Source organism: Eublepharis macularius, chromosome 18 (genome assembly GCF_028583425.1).
Source record: "Eublepharis macularius isolate TG4126 chromosome 18, MPM_Emac_v1.0, whole genome shotgun sequence".
NCBI classification, from domain to species: Eukaryota; Metazoa; Chordata; class Lepidosauria; order Squamata; family Eublepharidae; genus Eublepharis; species Eublepharis macularius.
In genome coordinates, this window is record NC_072807.1 from 24,524,073 (window position 1) to 24,544,959 (window position 20,887).

At 45.0% G+C, this 20,887-nt stretch overlaps 2 protein-coding genes across 2 annotated transcripts in view; one reads left to right on the forward strand and one right to left on the reverse strand.

Moving 5' to 3' along the window:
- Positions 1-596: 596 nt before the first annotated feature.
- Positions 597-15,199, reverse strand: PEX11A (peroxisomal biogenesis factor 11 alpha). Its single transcript, XM_055002788.1, has 3 exons — positions 15,097-15,199; positions 9,315-9,430; positions 597-2,914 (listed from the first exon to the last, which is right to left on the reverse strand). Exons 1-3 carry the CDS (start codon positions 15,150-15,152, stop codon positions 2,346-2,348), a joined length of 741 nt encoding a protein of 246 aa, XP_054858763.1. The 5' UTR covers positions 15,153-15,199; the 3' UTR covers positions 597-2,345.
- Positions 15,200-15,327: 128 nt separating this feature from the next.
- Positions 15,328-20,887, forward strand: part of WDR93 (WD repeat domain 93) — a 33,637-nt gene continuing 28,077 nt past the window's right edge. Inside the window, exons 1-2 of the mRNA XM_055002664.1 lie at positions 15,328-15,392; positions 19,394-19,713. Of these exons, the coding sequence (XP_054858639.1) occupies positions 19,447-19,713 (267 nt within the window). The 5' untranslated portion in view covers positions 15,328-15,392; positions 19,394-19,446. The remainder of the gene's footprint in view (positions 15,393-19,393; positions 19,714-20,887) is intronic.

Below are 20,887 nucleotides of genomic sequence, written 5' to 3' on the forward strand. Positions count from 1 at the left end.
TATGACATCAAGTGAGCACAGAGCCTCTGATCACGTAGGCACTTCTTTCTTACCTACATAAAGTGCAATCCTTTGTACAATTACCTGGCATTGGCCCCACTGAGCCAGTTTGGTGTAGTGGTTAAGAGTGGCAGGACTCTAATCTGGAGAACCAGGTTTGATTCTCCACTCCTCTGCTTGAAGCCAGCTGGGTGATCTTGGGTCAGTCACAACTCTTTCAGAGCTCTCTCAGTCCCACCCACCTCACAGGGTGATTGTTGTGGGAATAACAACAACTCACCATGTAAACCACTCTGAGTGGGTGTTAAGTTGTCCTGAAGGGTGGTATATAAATCGAATATTATTATTATACTGTGATTTCCCGGTAAACATGTCTAGGATTTAGGGCCATAACTCCTGATTACACATTACACAGGCCATATGTTATCCAAGTGTTTTCTGCAAATCCACATCTGATTTTCACCCCTGTAAAAGAAGTCACATTTTCGTTTATGTCCATGTGCCCCAAACAGCATGAACCCTGAATTAATTAACAAATAAAGACTGCAAAAAGACAGCTAACACACAAACACAACAATTGTGTTGTTCTCATTTTATTGAAGAGACTGAAGAACAGCAACTTGCTTTAAACATGGCCCAACATCCAAGTTGGTGCTAAACTCCATATCCCAATTGAACTTCGCATCCAGAAAATTTACTTCCAACCTCCTTTGAACGTGCATCCAATGCCCCAATGGAGAATTTAAGGCCAGTCCTGATAATCTGATAAAAACTGCATTCCCAAGAGGCAGAAAACTTTGAGTGACAAGGCACCCATTTACTTAAGCAATGATCTGGAATAATCCCCTCATAACACAACACTGAAGTCACCGGCTCAATACTTGCTAGAGGAGCTCTTCACTCCAGGTCAAGCACACAAGGGTCTCTGAAAACAAGATGGCTTTTAATGTACTGAGTAATAGATTATCAGGCCCATAGCCTCATAACATAAGGCCCATAGCTCAGCAACTAACCACATATTCTGCATGCAGAAAGTCCCATCTTTAGTTAAGGACCTCAGGTAGGAGATATTGGGAAGGGTGCTTCTCTGTTTGAGTCCCTGGACACCCACTAACAGTCAGATCAACCAATGTATGGCAACTTTGTGTGAAGGATACATTCCTTTTCTTTAAGTACTCCTTTTAAACAATGAAAGTATAAACAAATACACCTGCTGTAAAACTGATAGGTTGGCATCCTGCTTAGAAATGAGAGAACAAGGACTCAGGAAGAGAGACTTAAAACTCCTGAGATCTGCATGGAAGTATATCACTTATACAGAAAGGCCCGAGAGAGTCCAAGATATTTTGATGCTTGAGGTAGAAAAGCCATAATAACTAACTCCCCCCCCCCCCGCCACAACAATAAACTTAATAACTGTCCACTATTGATGGCTTTTAATAATTTCCCCCATATCTCAGCTTTAACTTACTATGGGTAGAACTGAACCTGAGTTGGGCTGGTCATCCCACATCAGATGTGGATGAACAGACAACATAATCAGCAGGAACGGCAAGAGTAGCACAGTCTGATACTAACAGGGAAGAGAGTTTATACATCAGGCATTGTAAGTAGTTTGGGCATGAATATAAGGCACAAGTGCATTAGAAAGGGAGAGTTTTGTCCACTGCCTATCCCAGTGCCCATGTTTTAAACACCACAGCCCATCAAGATTCTGAGCGGCTGAACGGGTTGTGTACCACTTCCCAACTCCCCCCCCCCCCCCACACACACACACATGTAACAAAACCTATTTGATCAGAGGCAACGATGTGGCAAAAGTTGGCAGGAGATGGACAACTGCTTATAAAAGAACTGGAACCGGCCGCTCCACGTTCCTTAGTGCGTAGCCGGTTCTTTTGTCCCGCTATTACCTCTGGTTGAACAAACTTTTTTGGTTTTGAACTGGTACCCAAAAACTCTACAGCACCTGTGGCAAAAGTGGGGAGGAGCATACAGGCCCTGAGCAGCAGTGCATCTTTCCAATCACCACCAACCTCACTGTCTTTCCGACACCAGTCTCCTATTGTGTTATACACAATCTCGACTAGCAACAGTTCAGTACCGTTTTGCTCTGCTGCGTAGCTCAAAGAAGGTTTTGCTCAACCTTTTACAAGCCATCAATGACTTCCTCCTCCTCTCTGTACAGGGCTGTTCCTTGGGAACAAAATCCACATTCACAAACAAACAGCAAAATGTAGCCAGCTAGCTTCAGAGAACAAGCTCCACCGTGTTTTATTTGCAAAGGGTCGAACGAGAGGGGGGAAAAGAGAGAGAGAAGAGAAGCTCTCAAGGGAACTCCAGAGTCAATGTTTCAGCTTCAGGCTTGGACTCGCAACTGTCAGGATCCCGACCAGGGAGGAGATAATACCACAGAGCGCGATGACTCCTGGGTTGGTCTTGTAGATTCCCAGCCGGTCCAATGGGCTCGAGAGATCGCAAAGGTTCTTCAGTGTGTCGAGCAACAGAGGAGGATGGTTCCTCAAAGTGAGGTAGAGGAGGAGGAAAAAAGGCTGCAGCCCACCCGTGAGATGGTAAAGGAATCTTCGGACTCGCTGGCTGCAAGGAGGCAAGTCTTTCCGTGCGTTCTCCGCCTGTGCTGTCTGCTCCATGCATCGGCAGAGCTCGTACAAATCCTCGGCCAGGTTCATCACCAGGGAGTAGTAATAGCATTTGGTGGCCCGGTTGCGCCATTTCTTCTTGTTGATGTTTGAGAAGAGCCCGACACTCCTTACCCAAAGGAGCATGTCGCACACAAAGTACAGGGCCCGGTTCAGGTTGGAGACCGTCAAGCAGAAGCGGGGGACCAGCTCCGGCAACTCGTTGGACTGTCTGGCGGCCACGATGGCGTGCACCATATTGCCAAGCCTGAACACTGCAAGAAAATTCACAAACGTTAGGGCCAAATGCTCTTCTTTGGGAGAAGGCTGCTCTCGGTATGCCACCAGAGCATTCCAAAGCCAGATATGAGTCAGCCACAGACAACTCCAGAGTTATTCCACACCTTCATTACACAGGATACCTACCAAGCTAGGGGGACCTCCAGGAAGTTTGATGTAAGGGCCCAAACAATTATTAACACTCCTAAAACTATTGGAAACAGCTCCTGAAAGTATATTAAACATCAACAGCATCAACAAAAAGCTGGTGAACTCGGGCCTTCCAGAAGAGGTACATTTTACACCCCTTGGTAAAAAAATCAGGGGGGCAAATGAACTTTGGATCGCATTGCAGGGGGGGGGGTCATTCCACAGCTGATAAATGCACAAGCCCCTCTGCACATGACAAAATCTGCTGCCACTTGACATTTCAATGGCGTCCAGCTTTGACCAATTTAACACAGGGCATTTTTCAGCCTTTTCTGCTGTTGGGAGCATGTGTGGGTTTTAAATACACTCTTAAATAAAGGCAGTTTTTAAATAAACTCTTATCGGAATGGATGGCTAGAAATCACATCACCACCTTCTAGTGCTTCAGCCCGTTCGTGTGATTCAGGCCTTCTGTTGGGATTTGGCAAATTCCAGGTCAACCAACAGCTGTTTGTCGTCATTATTCAAAATATTTATTGGCTTCCTCGTCCCTAAAAATGAACATGGTGGCTCGCAGCACAGGAGATACAAGGATAAAACTTTGTAAATGAAGACAGAAGCAGAAGGAAAACAGCATTTAAAAGCAAGAAAAATAAGAACAGCAAAGGCAGAAGCCAATACTTCAGGGGTCCCCAACCTTTTAAAACTTGTGAGCATCTCTGGAATTCTGACACAGGGTGGTGGACACAACCACAAAATGGCTGCCACAGAAGGCAGAGCCAACCACAAAATGGCTGCCACAGAAGCCACAGAGCCAACCACAAAATGGCTGCCACAGAAGGCAGAGCCAACTACAAATGATCAGGGAGCGAGGTGATGCCTAACACTGATAGTAACTCCTGAACATTTCAGACAGACGATGCCTTTTAAAAAGGGACACACTGTTTAAAATATTTTCTTGCGCACACACAGGTTACCTTCAGTCCTGAAGTGAAGAGCCTTGCACTGAGGCGGCAGCTGCCGCCAAAGCAACGTTTTTAAAAATCTGCCCAGCCAATCAGATCTCCAATGTTTAATCAGAAGCCCTGCTAGACAAATGCCCCACCAGGGTGGATTTGATTTAAATTGCATCAATTTAAATCACTAGTCAGTAAGACTAGATTTCTATTCATGGAATTTTTTGAAACTTAGCACTTAAGAGGTAAGGGGTTGGGTTTGAGTACAAAGATCTGCAAAGGAACAATGGGATTAAGGTCTTTTTCTCAACTGTGTATGATTATTTTATAGCTTTTTTGCTGTGAAGAAGAGACATGTGATCTCTGCAGACATAAATTCACAGTTTTGAGAACTGTAAAATCAAGCATCTGTGATAATATCTTCTAGATAGGAAAACTGCCCAATAATCTTACAGAAACCTCTGGAAGAGCATGACACTGTGAATGGATGAATGGAATTTGTTTACCAAAAAATTTAAACATTGCATGAATATACAGCCGCATGCTACATAATTAAAAACTAATCCTTATTTCATGATGATAACCTTTGGACTATAATGTACCTTGAATAGACAACTGTCTTTAGATAAGATTTTTCCTCAAAAAACACTTTATTTAAAAAATCCTATTAAAATTGAAAAAATCCCATTTAAATAAAAAAAAAATCCATTTTTTTTTTAAATTGATTTTTATCCACCCTGTGCCCTACCAATTGCTACACTTGGCAGGCACCAGGGAAGTGCCAGCCGGGGCTATGGCACCTGTGGGCCCCTTACGGGAGACCTCTGCTATAAATGAACCAAATACAAATAAAATCATATTCACTTGGAGCTGAGATCTTACTAAACTAGGGGCTGGCCTAACAGCTTCAGCAAGAGCACTCCGTAGTTGATGTGCCACTGTGGGAAAAACTCTTTTTAGCATTTGCTGTTTCGCCTTATTTCTGAAGACAGGAGCATACTGACAAAGGACTACAGTGCCTAACATAAGGGATATGTAGGCTCAGATGGAAACAAGGATTCTATAGTACTTTCCCCAGCATCCTATTGACAGCAACTTGTATTTGGTGGCTTTCTGTCATATAAATACCAGACAAAAATGTTATGCCTGCATTTCCTCTTTGTTTTTTATATTGGTTTGGCTTGCTTTCACATTGTTTTATTGGGGATATGCTGTTGCACACAGCAGGGAGTGTCCTGAATGGATGACTGTCCTCTCCCCGCGGAGACCCATTCATTTCCCAGTCTTATGAATATCCAGGATGCAACAGTTCAACACAAAATATGAAGCAAGAGTGAACACTAACCCAGCATTTTGTTTTTGTGCAGCTGCAAGATAGCATCAGGGAGGGGACGGATGACTTTTGTTTGAGTCCCCTCAAAGAGGCGTGCAATCTCCAGCACGCTTACCCAAGAAGCCCGCCCTGTTGAACTTCTCTGAGCACACCATGTCACAGCAAAATGCAGGACGGGCAGATTAAAAACCTGATGTGAAGGATCCAGATTATAATCTTCTGTGGTTTGTGAAAACTTATTAGCAGCCTGGCTGCTCTGAAGAGTCTGAAGACGAGAGGGCATTTCCGCCTGTCTTCCAGGGCAAAGGACCTCTCTCCAAAGCTGCCACTGCATCTATCTTTTGTTGCATCTATCTTTTCCCTCTCACGCTGCTAGCTGTGGCTTTGGCGGGGTGTTTTAAATGGGGAATGACACTCAGAAGACCTTGTGTCCTTTCGGTGGGCCTGTAAGACAGAGATGATCCACCAGGCATTTGGTTGAGGCCAGCATTTAGAACCACTAAATATGACCATCTGCCCCCCACATAAGCGTAGTGACCGAGTCACCTCTACCCGCTCTCTTCCCCTTGTATGGGTTGCAGAGAAGGGTGAAGGGAATCTCGTCCCAGAACACTGGGAACTTATGTTGTGGAGCCGCTGAACTTGGATCTTGTGATTCTCTGATTTTACTGTTTTATTTCTTGTATTTATTTGTATGCTGTAATCCACCCTGATAAGAGCCCCGTGGCGCAGAGTGGTAAGCTGCAGTACTGCAGCCCAAGCTCTGCTCACGAATCACGAATTGAGTTCAATCCTGGCGGAAGACGGATTCAGGCAGCTGGCTCAAGGTTGACTCAGCCTTCCATCCTTCCAAGGTTGGTAAAATGAGTACCCAGTTTCCTGGGGGTAAAGTGTAGATGACTGGCAAAGGCAATGGTAAACTATCCCGTAAAAAGTCTGCCAAGAAAATGTTGTGATGCGACGTCCACCCCATGGGTCAGTAATGACTCGATGCTTGCACACCTTTACCTTTTGCCTAAAAACTTTACAACTGGAACCTTCTAATCTGGCCTGCACAGGGGAGTGTATTCATATTCTCCACTTAGGTTAGAGATACTTGATGTTTTTATTTACGGGTCAGTAATGACTCGGTGCTTGCACCTTTACCTTTTATCTAATCCACCCTGAGCCCGTTTGCAGGGAGGGCGGACTATAAATTTAATAAATAATAATAATGAAAGATTGAGCCACTCCCATCTTTCACAAACTTCAAAGTGTTCTGAGCACTTAAAACAGCACAGGTTGCATCGCATCTGCTCTGGCTCTATGGCACACAGGATGTGGCTCTGATACTGAACCTGAGAAAGTCTGCCCAGAGCTTTTGCTGGAGGGGAAGATCACTTAGGAACTGGGTGGACAGGTGGGACAGAGCATGCACTCCTGCACACAGAAGGTTCCAGGCGCAACCCTTGCTAAATAAAGTTAAAAAGGAACTTCGGAATTCCTCTCTTTCCCCCAATATCCCCTCTGATGCCTCTCCCAGGCCTTTCCAAAAAAACCTTTTTCTTACAATTTTCTGCCTGCCCTTTTTAGGATCAGAAGAGCCAGAAACCACACACATTTCAGACATCTATGACAGGCAGGCAGCGATGTCAATTATAAGAGGGGACTGTGTTGCATGCAAAATAACATGTAGTAATGTAATAATGTGTGTTTACATGAGGGTGTGCCTTTGAAAATCGCCTGCAAAATGCAGCAACCAGATTGCTGACTGACATTAATTATAGAAATCACATTATGCCAGTCTTAGGACAACTGCATTGGCTGCCTACTTCTGAGTCCAGTTCCAGACAGGTGATTATTCCCTTTAAAGCCCTGTACAGCTTGGAACCAGGGTACGTGTCCTGCAAACTCAGCTACCCTTCAGTGAAGATCTTTCTCTGAGTTCCTGCTCTCTTCCCTCCAAATATATTTGGTCTTCCAAAAGAGGTGAAGATGGGGATTGTTGTTTTATTTTGATTTTAACTGTAAATGTTTTTAAATTGATTATAAACTGACTTGATCCGCAAAGATCAAGGACAGTTTAAACGAAGTCTTTCTTATGTAGGACCAGGTCTAAAGAGAGGTGAAGTGAGATAGGGTGAAAGGTTAGGAGGGGGGCTGGCTCGTGAATACATGAAGCTACCTTATACGGAATCAGGCCACCGATCTGTCGGGGTCAGTATTGCCTGCTCTGATTGGCAGCAGTTTCCTAGGTTCCCTTTATTCACTACGGCTAGTAGCCACTGACGGACCTCTCCTCCATGAATCTGTTGAACCCCCTTCTAAAGTTGCCTGTGCTCAAATCCATCAACAGGGAATCCCACAATTCAATTACTCACTGAGTGACGTACGATCTGGTGTCCGTTCTGAATCTACTGGCTGCCCCTGAGTTCTAGTGTAGTGGGAGGGACGGAGAATTCTCTCTCTCTGCCACATTTGCCCCGCTGAGAAAATCCTTTCGCTCACTGCAGTGTGATCTTTATCTTTTTCCTCCCAGAAAAGAGGGAGGAGATTGTTACCAGCTTCAAGAAGGTGCAGGTGTCTTACATCTACTATGTTATCAATTCTTTACGGGAGGCTATCCATTCTTGTTGGACAACGACTGGTTGCTTTGATTCTCTTTGATAAGGTATGGAGTTTAGTTTCACTTACCGCTTTGAGGGTCCTTACACAAGTCAAAGCAGTATGACGCCAAAGGAATTTAATAGAATTTAAAAGAATGCTGCTTCAAATCCTATGCAGGTTTACTCAGAAGAAAAATCACCATGAATTCACTTGTGCTTAGTCCTAGGCTTAAATGTGCAAAGGACTTCAGCCTTAGAAAAAATAGCTGTGCCTTACAACAACAACAACAGTGTGCTTATATACCACTCTTTTAGACAGATTAGTGCCCCCATTCGGAATGCTGAACTAAGTGTTATTATTATCCTCACAATACAGCTGGAGAGCTGGGCTGAGAGGAGTGGCTTACCCAAGGCCACCTGCAGAGTTCATGGCAGTCGTGGGAGTCAAACCAGCAGAGTGCAGATTCACAACCCAACCACTTAACCACCATGCTAATTTAAAACTAGCTTCTACCTGCACCTTGTAGGTTTGCAGGATTCTATTCCCCAGCCATTCACTCCACTCCGGCAACTCTTCCCAAAAGTTGGGATAACTTGAGGCAGTTCATTTATTCTCACTTCATGCATCGTTAGACCTGTCAAGTGATCTCAACTACAAAGCATGAGACAGCGTTTTCCCGATCTCATGGGGTAAGATGGTTTGGAAAGAAGCTGACCCTGGCCTCTGGAATAAAGTGCATTCATTCCCTTGCCGGCACAACATCCCTCTTTCCACACATTTCTGACAGGAAGTCAACAGCTGCCTTTCAGAACAAATCACGCGCTCTCAATTAACTATCTGTTTCAACAACTGATATTTCCCCTTGATGCTTTCACCGCTGGCACCAGAGATTCTGCGTTGTGCAATTATTCAAACAAGTTAAGAAAAGGGGATGCACGGTGGTTGCAAAAGTAAGCAGGGTCCATTGTCGCAGCTGTATATAATCCATGCTTTTTAAAAAAAACACACCTACATTCTACGCCCAAGCAATCCGAATTCGGTACCTGGCAAAGCTACAATCTGCATTGATTATGCAAATTGGAAAAAACCCATACCTCTCATTTTGAAAAAAAAAATCTGATAAACTTACGTAAAGAAGTAAAAAGTCGTGGGTTTGCTATGTAGGAAAACACTGAAGCCCACATGTTGAAATCTTATATAGCCACCCCCTTTTAGCAGGTACACATTTTCAAGCATATCTTTGGAGCCATAAGGTCTAGAAACTAGGAGGGGGGGAAACTGTAAAGCCATTTCCATTGCCTTAACAAGAGAATTTAGATAGAAGGAGAAATATAGAGAGGAAGAATACTTCTTAGAAGGTAACATACTTACACTTGCGGCCAGAGCTCATGCTAGACTCCAGGTCTTTGAGCTTCATTACCAGCGCCTCTCTGCCACGCTTATTCTCTAACACATAGCTAAGCAGCATGCACGAATACTGAGTTGCACTGGGAAGAAAATATTCACATCACAGGTGAGGCAGGCAACGGGCAGAGGAAAACGAGTGCTCTTTTGCAAAAGGAAGGCGAGGGAGACAGAAAGGCATGAAAGCAAGATCATCAAGGTAGAAACATGCGCTCCCTCAGGTTGCAGAAGCTCATAAATGCAGAACATGCATGCAAGGTGCTGTTGCATCGCTTTAAAAGACAGCCCGAGTTAATTTTAAAATGCATTACAAGGAATTGCCCCAATGAGAGAAAGAAGACGTCACTGGTCCTGGAATGCCTCATTTATAACTTGTAGACTCCTTTCTAATAAGCACTTTCTTAGCACCTTGAGGCTCACAGCTTTGCTATTTACCAAAGATGGTTTCCCCATGAATCTTGGCCACAAGACTTTATGCCAATAGCCACAAAGCAACAGCAGCCGTTTGGGCTGCTTTCACACACACTGAATAATGCACTTTCATGATCTTTTGTAACTGGATTTTCCTGTGTGAAACAGGACGGTCCACTTGCTACAATTCCAATTTTTGTAAATTTGAAAAACGCTGAGGGGCGGGGGGCGGGAGTGGAGCAACCTAACTGCAGAGCCCAGGCTTGCCACATAGCGATTGGCACGGAGGTTCAAGACTATCTGTACAATATCACTGACCCAGAAGCACCGAGTCCAATAGGGAACCTGCCTTTGGATCTAAAGTGTGAATATATTCAACAAGTTCAAGGAGGCCCACGAATGCCCAATGGCCCACGAATGCCTGCATCAAGTAAGATTTGGGAGAGTTCTTTGGGGCCAGAACCCAGCACCTGGCTTTCCTTTCCGTCTTCTTGCGACTGGTTCAAAAGGAGAAGCACATATTACGAAGGACACCTAACCTTACGTTTATGTCATCACACCAACGCAGGGGCAGGTAGTCGCAGGGGATAATTGGAAAGGGGGGGGGATGTTAATCTCTACCCAGGTCACCAGTTCTCCCATAAAAAGGTTCCCTTGTGCTCATCTGTAATCCATTTTTCTCCTGCTGGGTTGTGAGATCAAAAGGGGTGGGTGGAAATGACCCACAGACAGGGGAAGTATGAACTCACCCCTCAACTTATCTGATGAAGCAAACATGGGAGAAGTTTGACAATGTATTCAATTGCTCTGTCCTGAGAACCGGAAAAGCTGAGTCTGCTGCCAGATTTTGCCCCAAAGTGAGCTACCCTCCTTCCCTTCCACCCTGAGCTGGCTCTGGGTGTGAGCAACTTGGATGGATCTAGACCTACAGCTCAAGCCGTTTAATACCGATCCGGTCACGAAGTGCCCCACAGTGTTAATCCAGCCTTACCAGCTCACCAAACCCCAAAGATTCTTGTGTTACCCTATTCCAAGCACTAGCAGGATATCCCATCGTGTACAGGATCAACTAAACAGCAGCCAAACTGTGAGATCCAGGCTTGGAAAATAGCTATTGGCTCAGGGGTTCAAGGGCAATTGGATGGCTGTTGGCTTGTCTAAACCATTTTTTGGCAAGCTGCTTTGGGTCCCCAGTATGGGAGAAAGTGGGATGTAAACATTTAGAGAAGGCGACTGCCACTCGGTGAAGGGTCCCTGGGATTTTCTTATTGCCCATGTGGCTGATTATTAAGAGTCCCTCTACATGAGACACCTCGGCATGTGTTCGTCAAGTGTAGGGAGATGCAATGTGAGCTGGGAAGCGTAGTTTTAAAAGATAGAGCCTGCAGAGATCCCTCTTCAGAGGGTTTAATTTCATCTTCACCTTCCTGAAGGCTCTGTCAGTTTCACCTCTCCAGTGGAACACTGTGTGGGATTGCAACCAGAGGGCAGTGAGGAACAGAAATGGGCTGGAGCTGCCTTCCAGAATCAGGCTTGGACTTGGAGAGGTTATAACGGGCTGAAGTTTCCTTTCTGGCATTTCACAGTCACTTCACACATCTCCAGTGTATAGCAAAGCCTTTGCCCTGCCACCGGCTTTGTCTTTTTAAACTACCCTTCCCAGCTAACATTGCATCTCCCCACATGCGTTCTTCACTTGTCAGATGTCTCGTGTAGAGAGACTCTAAGTTCAGCGGCAATGGGGCGTCCACATTTTCCCCACAGCATGGTAACGAACAAATTGCTATAGTGATTTTATCAACTGGCAGTTTAAAAAACGAAAACCCTTTGGCGTCCGTGGGGATAGAAAATGGTCACTGAGTGGAACTGGGAAAGAAAAAAGGGTGACAATGTGGGCGGGACTAGGAAAGATCTGCGCTTTTCCATCCACATGGCAGCCACTACAGTTTTGCTGTGATCTTTCCAAAGTGATAAAGGAGGCTTTAGAAAGATTGCAGAAAAACTGGGGGAAAGCCAGAAGGTGCAAAAGACACCAGGTGAAATCAGGAAAACAAGCCTGCTTTCTATGAGCATCCAAGTTGGGGCAAACAGCCAGCATCGAAGTGAACTGAATAAATAAAAATTGCTTTGAGTGTTGATTGCCTCTGAAATTCCTCTTTTGGGGATTCATGCCTCCATGAACTGCAGAATTTGTTTCAGTTTAACTACTGAGCCGTACTTGTTCAGTGAGGCCTACCGGGGCAAAACAGGATCTTTTCTCATTCTCTCGGTCTTGCACATGATATGATGCCCTGGCAGAACCTATTTTAAGGGCTGAAGACAGGGACACACAGTCCTGTTTGGCTCTGTAATGCCTTACAATTACCCCTCAAGGAAAGGAAGCCATGGAGAACCTTTCTCCCAACAGTTTAAATGCTGAAGGACGTTTGTTCCAATAGAAAGAGAAATTGGCTTTGGGTTTACAATAATAGGTTCCAGATTGCATTAGTATACAGCAGAGGAGCGTGTGACTTCTGAGGAAGACACACATGAAACAAATTTCAACCGGATGCTCATAGAGTCAAGCTTAATTAAAAGTTGTGTACTGGAATCAAGCTATCTACATGCAATTCAGATAAGGTCTTTCGACTCTACAGTTTATTTATTCGAATTTAGTTGCTGGTTATATGACAAAAAAGTTTCATGCTTTATCATCAAGGAATTGTATATGACTGATGGTGCTACAGCATTTTGTTTACGCTGTGGGGCAATATAGTAAACTGTAGTTTTGTGTAAAGTGGTGTTTTGGGCAATGTTATAAAAATAATATAGTAGTTTTACAAAATGTACACTGAAGATTCAATAGAGGTTTGTTTCAATTGTACAGTGATTAGACATGGTGTTTTTTCCCTTATTGTTTACAATTAGGTAAAGGTAGTCCCCTGTGCAAGCACCGAGTCATTACTGACCCATGGGGGGACGTCACATCACGATGTTTTCGTGGCAGACTTTTTATGGGGTGGTTTGCCATTGCCTTCCCCAGTCATCTACACTTTACCCCCAGGAAACGGGCTACTCATTTTACTGACCTCAGAAGGATGGAAGTCGACCTTGAGCTGAGTCAACATTGAGCTGTCTACCCTACCCGGCTTCCGCCGGGCAAGTGACGCCTTACACAGCTTGGACACTTGTCAGCTTACCTCAAGTTTCGATGGGAAATGTAGGTGTCCTGGTTTTACAGTTTGGCTCTCCATTACAGCTGCAAGACCAGGATGCCTACATTTCCCATCAAAACTTGAGGGAAGCTGACAAGTGTCCAACCTGTGTCAGGCGTCACTTGTAGCTTGGCTCTCAGACTCGTGAGCAGAGCTTGGGCTGCAGTACTCCAGCTTACCACTCTGTGCCACGGGGCTCATTTTATAATTCTCTGCAAAATAAGAGCGGACCAATATTTATAACTGCAGGAAAGTGCAGCATTTGGGGGTCAAATTTCAGGCAACACCTATTTATTTTTCATTATTTAATTTACTTTATCGTCTGCTTTTCTCACTGAGACTCAAGGAGGATTACCCAGGGTAAGTCAATGCAATCGACAGGGTATTGAATAAGCAATGTGATAAGATAATAGAAATCTGAAACCAAGCACAAAGCATCAGTGACTTTCTCACTGAGGAACCTCTGGGAAGCTGCAGAGTGCCCCACAATGCAGTTTGAAAACCACCATCTTAGCTTTATTGAGCATGTATTGCATGCACAGGCACATGTGTGCAACTATGGCAGAACGCCTACGTTCTAGCCAAGGAGAAAATTAAAAGTTCTACTGATCACTTTGTCCGCATCCTCTCTTTCAGTGTTTCTGCTTAATTTTGTTTTTGTTTCGTTCTTAAAGTGCCAGAATTCACATTTATCGTTTGACACGGCAACTCTGCTTGTGCACACAGGTCATTCAGTGAACGGCAAGTCCTACAGGCCTCTCTTTTCAGGGACTCTCTGTGCACGTGCAAAGAGCTTCAGCCCACTCTGCTAAGCAAACTCAGGGCTGATTCACATGCCCAGGTTGATCAAAAGATCATTTCAAATTCATGCATAACTGAGATTAACGGCTCTTGCGTACCCAGTAGAGGAGGCTGTGAGATGTACATGCAAATCACCAGTCAATCTTTTTCCACAGCAGTGCACTTACGCCCTGATCTTACACCACAGGTGGAACACTCATGTCACATGAATGCGAAGTGTTTCAATGGATCCCATTCACATGAAAGAACTCAAGCGCTGCTGCACATACATCTGTGAAGCAGTCCACCGCCAGCCCACCTCCTAATACATTTAGGTGAGGGAAGAGCACCTCAGCCACTGAGCCATGCACCCAAACTCCTGATTGCTGGGGTACACTCCCCCCCCCCAAATTAAAATTGAAAGCACACTTTATTTACAGATTTAAAGTGTGAAAGCAAGTCATTGAAGAAAAATAACCTACTATTAGTAGTTATGTATGCCACTGACATACTGGGCATGATGCTGGGCCACTCCAGAGCAGTGACTCCTTCAGAGATGCATTAAGTAGCATCCTCCACAAGTGGTTTACAAGTGTCAAGAATGCTCCAATCAGATCCAATATAGAGGTGGGAGGGAGGCCCAGCAGAGACTAAGAGTGCAATCCTAAACAGAGTTACTCCAGTCTAAGCCCTTTTAAATCAATGGATTTAGACTGGAGTAACTCTGATAGGATTGTACTGTAAGAAGCAGCCAGCCCAGAGCAGCGACTCACACAGCTTTGCATCAGTTCCCCTCCTAAATGCTTTCATCAGCTTTATTTCTCTGCCTGCAGAGTTTGCTCTGCTGCTTTAAAGGGCAACGCCAAAGCAGCGACTTTGGGAAAATCGCATCACGTCTCCTCCTCCGTGATTTCATTTTTTAAAACACGAATGTGCCCCAGCGCGGAGTTTGGAAACGGCGGGCAGGATGAGCCAAGCAAAGCAAAGCTCCAGCCCAGTGCACCTGTTGCTGGCTGGTAGCCCTGAACCTTCCCCCCCCCTTTCCTCATCCAATGTAAGGCTGCCAACTCTGACTGGGGAAATTCCTGGAGATTTGGTGATGGAACCTCGGAGAGGCAGGGTTTAGGGAGGGGAGGGACCTCGGGCTGGGGGGTATAATGCCACAGAGTCTACTCTTCAAAAAAGCCATTTTCTCCAGGGGAACTGATCCCTGTAGTCTGGAACTGATCCCTGTAGTCTGGAGATCAGTGGTGCTTCTGGGAGATCTCCAGGTTCCACCGGCAGGTTGGCAACCCTAATCCAAAGCCAAGCCAAGCTCCCCCCCCTTGGGGCAGAGGGCCCCCGCGCCACCTGTCGCCCCTCACCGAAAGAGCCGCTCCCGACCCTGCGTCTGGTTGGAGAAGCGCACAAAGGCGTCCATGGCGCCTCCAGCCCCACCTGCAAGGTCGGCACCCCGCGCGCGCACCGGCTCCCCGATTCCCAGGGCGCGAGAGGCGCCGGCAGCTCGGGTGAGGGGGCGGGGCCCAGGGCCACGCCCCCTCCCTCAGGCCACGCCCCTCCCGGAATGGGCTCGCTTCCGGCCGGCGTTGCCCGAGCAACGGGCCCGCTCGGGGGAACGGGGCGCGCCTCGCCTTGCAAAAGGACTCGCGGATTAATTAAGGTAGCCTGCTGGAGGGCGGGGAGGGGGGTAGTTATAACAACTAACAATGTAATGTAACGTAATAACTAATAACTAGGTTAGTAGTAGGGCTGGTGTGTAATTTAATTTAGTGATGCCAACCTCCAGGTGGTAGCTGGAGATCTCCCGGAGAGACACCTGATCTCCAGGCCACAGAGATCAGTTCCCCTGGAGAAAGGGGCGGCTTTGGAGGGCGGGGATCTATGCAATTATACAATGCTGAGCTCCAGCCCCTCCTCAAACTCAGGCTCCACCCCCATCTCCAGGAATTTCCTAACTTGGAGCTGGCAACCATTGCCAACTTCCAAGCAGTATCTGGGGATCTCCAGCATACAGGGATAAGTTTCCCTGGAGGAAGCGGCTGCTTTGGAAGTGGGCTCTGTGGCATTATTCCCCACTGAGGTCCTTCTCCTCCCAAACACACCTTCTCCCCCAAATGTCTAGGAATTTCCCATTCCAAGCCTACCTCCCTTTTGAGACTCAAGGGAGATAATACAATCAACGCAGTGGCATTCAGCAAACATTGTGATAGGGTGTATAAATGCAAATGTGTAAGTTTTGAAAACAAGCAGAAATCTGATACAAAGCTGAAACGGCATAAGCAATTCTAATCTTGGCGTATTAAATAATCCAGAAACTACCCAGTAGGATCATACAGCAATCAACAGTACATAGCCAAATAGTCTATCGTCCCCATCCCTTTACCAGTGGCAAAGACGTGTGATTTTTGTTTTATTTATTTTGTTAATGTTATTTATAGCTCATCTTTCTTACTGACTCAAGGCGGATTGCACAGCGTCATTTAATATGATCAGCTACTGGGACTTTCTGTAAACAATGCAACCAAGTATAGATTTCAGAAATTTAAAAACAAGCTGAAATTGATTTACAGTGAAATCCTAATCAGAGTTACTCCAGTCTAAGCCCATCGAAATCAGCGGGTTTAGACTGGAGTAACTCTGCTTAGAATTTCACTGATAGAGCTGCAAACAAAGCTGAAACAGAATATAAGCAATGTGACCAGACATAATAAACGAGTAGCAGACAGTGCTGTGTAGTATAGTCTACAGGCCCTATCTGTTTATTAAAGCATCTCTTTGAACCTTTTCCTCACAGCATAGCCATATTACTTGTGTAAGAAACCCCTCCTGAATAATTTGATTTTGCACAGTTTGAGGAAAGCTGAGGGAGTGGGTGCTTTCCTGGCCTCTTCAGGCAGGCTGTTCCACAAGTTAACAACCACCACAGAGAATGTGTGTATGGGCAACTGTTGACCTTACCCATTTGCAGAGTGGCAACTGCAGAAGCCCTGCTCAGGTGAGTGTAGCTGTCATGGCTGAGCATCGGGGGAGAGGTGCTCCCGCAGATACAGGGGCCAAGGCCATGAATGCTAGCCACCTTCCCTGTTTTTATCTTTACAACAGTCCACTGAGAGATTAGGGCCGGTGATAGGGTTGCCAGCTCCGAGTTGGGAAATTCCTGGAGATCTGGGGTGTGAAAGCTGGAGAAACCTGGAGAAAGTGGGGTTTGGGGAGGGAAAGGACCTTGGCATGGCATAATTCCATAGAGTCCACTCCCCAAAGTAGCCATTTTCTCCAGGTGAACTGATCTCTGTGGCCTGAAGACCAGTTGTAATTCCAGGAGATCTCCAGCTGCTATCTGGAGGCTGGCAACCCTAGCCGGTGAAGTTATTGTTACTAAGGTCGTATTGTTCCTTACCTATAAAACCGGCCTGATTTTATTCTCACAGCAACTCTGTGAGGTAGCCCAGGCTGGGAGATTAGTGACTGGCTTGAGGTTATTGTCAAAAAGGTCCATTTTTATTACTCCTTCCATATAAAATAGGCCCATTTTATTCTCACAGCAGCCCCATGAGGTTGGCCAGGCTGAGTGATTGGGATGAGATTATTATTAGCAGGGTTGGTGTATATTATATACCACTCCCACCCCTGCCAATAAAACATACTCATTTTTATCTTCTTTCATTCTGCAAACTATGTAAAGCAGAAATGTGCAGGAGGGTATTTTTATAAAGGTAATAGGAGGAGCCCTGAGGTGCACAGTGGTAAGCTGCAGTACGAGTTCAATCCTGGCGGAAGCTGGGTTCAGGTAGCCAGCTCAAGGTTGACTCAGCCTTCCATCCTTCTGAGGTCAGTAAAATGAGTACCCAGTTTCCTGGGGGTAAAGTGTAGATGACTGGGGAAGGCAATGACAAACCACCCCATAACAATAAGTCTGCCAAGAAAACGTCGTGATGTGACGTCCCCCCACGGGTCAGTAATGACTCGGTGTTTGCACAGGGGACTACCTTCACCTTTAATAGGACTCTATTATAACAACAGTTGAAGAAAGTGCTTTTACAAAGAATGAGTCTGTGGATTAGGACACTGTATATAGTATGAATAAAATGTTGGCTGTATGTATTATCCACCTCCCACCACATTGTCTTCTACTTACATAATTCCATTTTCTGCATTGTTTAACATTGTTTAAAAAGAATAATAATTTAAAAAGAATAATACAACAACCATCAATAATACTTTTGGCTTTGTTTGAAATTTCTGTAATCCTAGTACCCTGCTGTTGCTTATTTGATGTCATATCCTTTTGATAGCATGGATTTACACTGTGTAATCCACTATGAGTCTCAGTGAGAAAGATGGATTATAAATGCAATAAATAAATTACAGCCTTGTGAGGTAGACCAGGTTGAAAAATAATTGGCTGGTCTGGAATCTATATTATCCGGGGGGGGGGCACCCCATACTCACAGCTTTACCAGAAAGGACTGGATTTAAAAAAGATGATGTTATCATTAGTAATTAGTAGGAACTGGATTTCCTGTGTAAGCCAGTTTGGTGTAGTGATTAAGAGTGCAGGACTCTAATCTGGAGAGCCGGGTTTGATTCCCCACACCTCCACTTGAAGCCAGCTGGGTGACCTTGGGCTAGTCACAGCTCTCTGGAGCTCTCTCAGCCCCACCCACCTCACAAGGTGTTTGTTGTGGGGATAATAATAACATACTTCGTAAACTGCTCTGAGTGGGCATTAAGTTGTCCTGAAGGGCGGTATATAAATCGAATGTTGTTGTTGTTGTTGTTATGTGTCGTTTTAGCCCCACGTGGACCACGCTCCCTCTGATCCTATTAGGAGAGGGTTTGCAATGAGAGCTATTATAATATTTATTTATTATAATATTTACAGAAATTATACCCTGCGTTTCTGCCCTCATCAGGGCCACCAAGGTCGCTAACAGATAAGAACACACATAATAAAACTGCATCTTGAAAACCATTAAAAGCAGCAAAAACATAACAAAACTGCATCTTGAAAACCATTAAAAACAGCAAAACACATAATTAAAGCAATTAAGATCAAAGCTAAAATACACATATAAAAACGTAGAAACATCTATTCGAACATAGGGCAGGAAGGAGGGGTATAGTGGTTACAGTTCTGCATGCCCCATATTTGTATCTCCATTCTGCCATGAAAGCTTGCTGGGTGCCTTTGGGCTGGTCACATACTCTCAGCCTCACCTATGTCGCAGGGTTGTTGTGAGTCTGCAATGGAAGAGAGGAGAATGATGTAAGCTATTTTGAGTCCCCGCTGGAGGAAAAGGCAGGATATAAATGAAGTGAAATAAAATAAATTACAGCTTTCAGCAATTCTCCTTCCAGATTGAAAATGGGCTTTGTCATGGGCTTCCATTTCCTTGTTCTTTTGGTTCTTTGCTGGAGCAGAGAAGAAAAACAAATACAACCTGTTTTGAAAATATGCCGTTAAAGCCTATCTACTTTACCCTGCAGCTGCACTCCCAATTACGTCTAGCACATCTGCACTGTAAGCAGTTAGAGAAGATGAGGGAACACAGAAATGGAGTTAGCAGAATAGTTGTAAGGCAGATAATGACCTCTTTAAACATGATCAAGAACCCCTTTTTAAAAATGGGATCAGTAACCCGATTGCCATTTTTGTTCCAGGACTTCTTTTTCATTCACATTGCCGTGCCTGTGTTTGCAGAATAACACCAAAGATGCCTTTCTACCTCCGGAAGCAGCCCCTGGAGATCCCTCCGCCCACGGAAAAGGAGTGGATTAAAAAAGACGAAGAAGAACCTCTCTATCTGAAAGATCCAGACCAAATAATCGATTATTTGCCTCAGCCTTTCCGGATGATTAGCAAACTGGTGACCGTCTTGTTCGAGCAGGCCTGGGAAATTATCGAGGAGAGGGAGCAGCGGCAAGTGACGAAGAAGCAGCATCCTCCACCTGTACGGTTCCAGCCTTCGGCTGAGTTCCAGGTAGTCGGACCCTTCGTAGACCAACGATCACCAGCCCTTGTGCTTTCACCAGGGATGGGAGATGTCACTTGGGAGTGGCAAATGCAAGTGGGGTCGCTGTGCCAGTCTATTACAGCTACACCCAAAGAGAAGCATTGTGATGCTTTCAAGACTGGCAGATGGACTGTAAGATAAGCTTTCCTGGACTAGAGGCTGCTTCATCTGATGCATGAAGTGTGGTTGGCAGATATTTGCAGACGTGAGCTTGGAAGGAATAAATGGGATTGAAAAGATAATAAAATACAAGAGGGTACAGTCTGTGACATCTCTGGAACATATTCTGGGCAAGCCCATGTACAATAGCATTAATTTACAATAATTAGCAGAGCTCTCTTATACAGTGTTCTTGGAAACCTATTGACTTCAATGGATTTAGAAGGGTGTTGCTCTAGTTAGGATTGTGCTGGAGGCATGCTGCAGACTTACCCAAACATGATCGGCAAATGAACTTACCTTGCGCCATGAAAGGCAGGCTTCTGATTGGATACACATACGTACAGATACATACCAACCCAGGGAATGCACTTCATCCATCTGGTGAAGTAGACTTCTGTTTGTAAAACTTATACCACAATAAATCTGCTAGGCTTTAAGATGCTACAGGGGTCCTTTTTATTATTATTCAGGGTAACTTCCATTGAATTCAGTTAGGAAATAAGACAGCTGTTACTTGCTTCTCTGTTGATAATATCTAGTAAAATAAAATGCACCAAGTCTCCTCTCTCTGAATTTCTCTGCGCTTTTTTCCGCCCTTGGATACTCTTGCCATGGGACTTGGGGCATGATGACATTGTATGTTTCATTTTACTAGGGATGGGAGAAGAGTTGTCACGGACAGCTGTTTTCAGTATTATTCAGTTCCAAGCTTACTTCCAAGTAAATATGAATAGAACCAACCTTCAAAGTAGTCATTTCATTCAAGTTTTTGGGGTGCAAAAATAGTGGCCCGCTTGTGCATATTGGATTGAGAATGTATGTTGGTTCTCCAGTAAATGGTTAGGATAACTTTCTCATGCTGACATGTCTTTGTATCCGAGGGGAGGGCAAGTTGCCTGTCATAAAGGTGAGCACAGAAAGGCAGATCAGGAGATGACAGACTGTACAAAAATTTATTCTGCTCGGTGATCTATTGCTG

What these genes read in the sequence shown, in the direction of transcription:
- PEX11A (XM_055002788.1), bottom strand. Translation starts at nt 15,152, where the DNA reads ATGGACGCCTTTGTGCGCTTCTCCAACCAGACGCAGGGTCGGGAGCGG. An exon ending in GGTCGGGAGCGGCTCTTTCG is followed by an intron (nt 9,431 to 15,096) that starts GTGAGGGGCGAC and finishes TTTTCTTCCCAG; the next exon opens with TGCAACTCAGTATTCGTGCA. An exon ending in CATGAGCTCTGGCCGCAAGT is followed by an intron (nt 2,915 to 9,314) that starts GTAAGTATGTTA and finishes ATTTTCTTGCAG; the next exon opens with TGTTCAGGCTTGGCAATATG.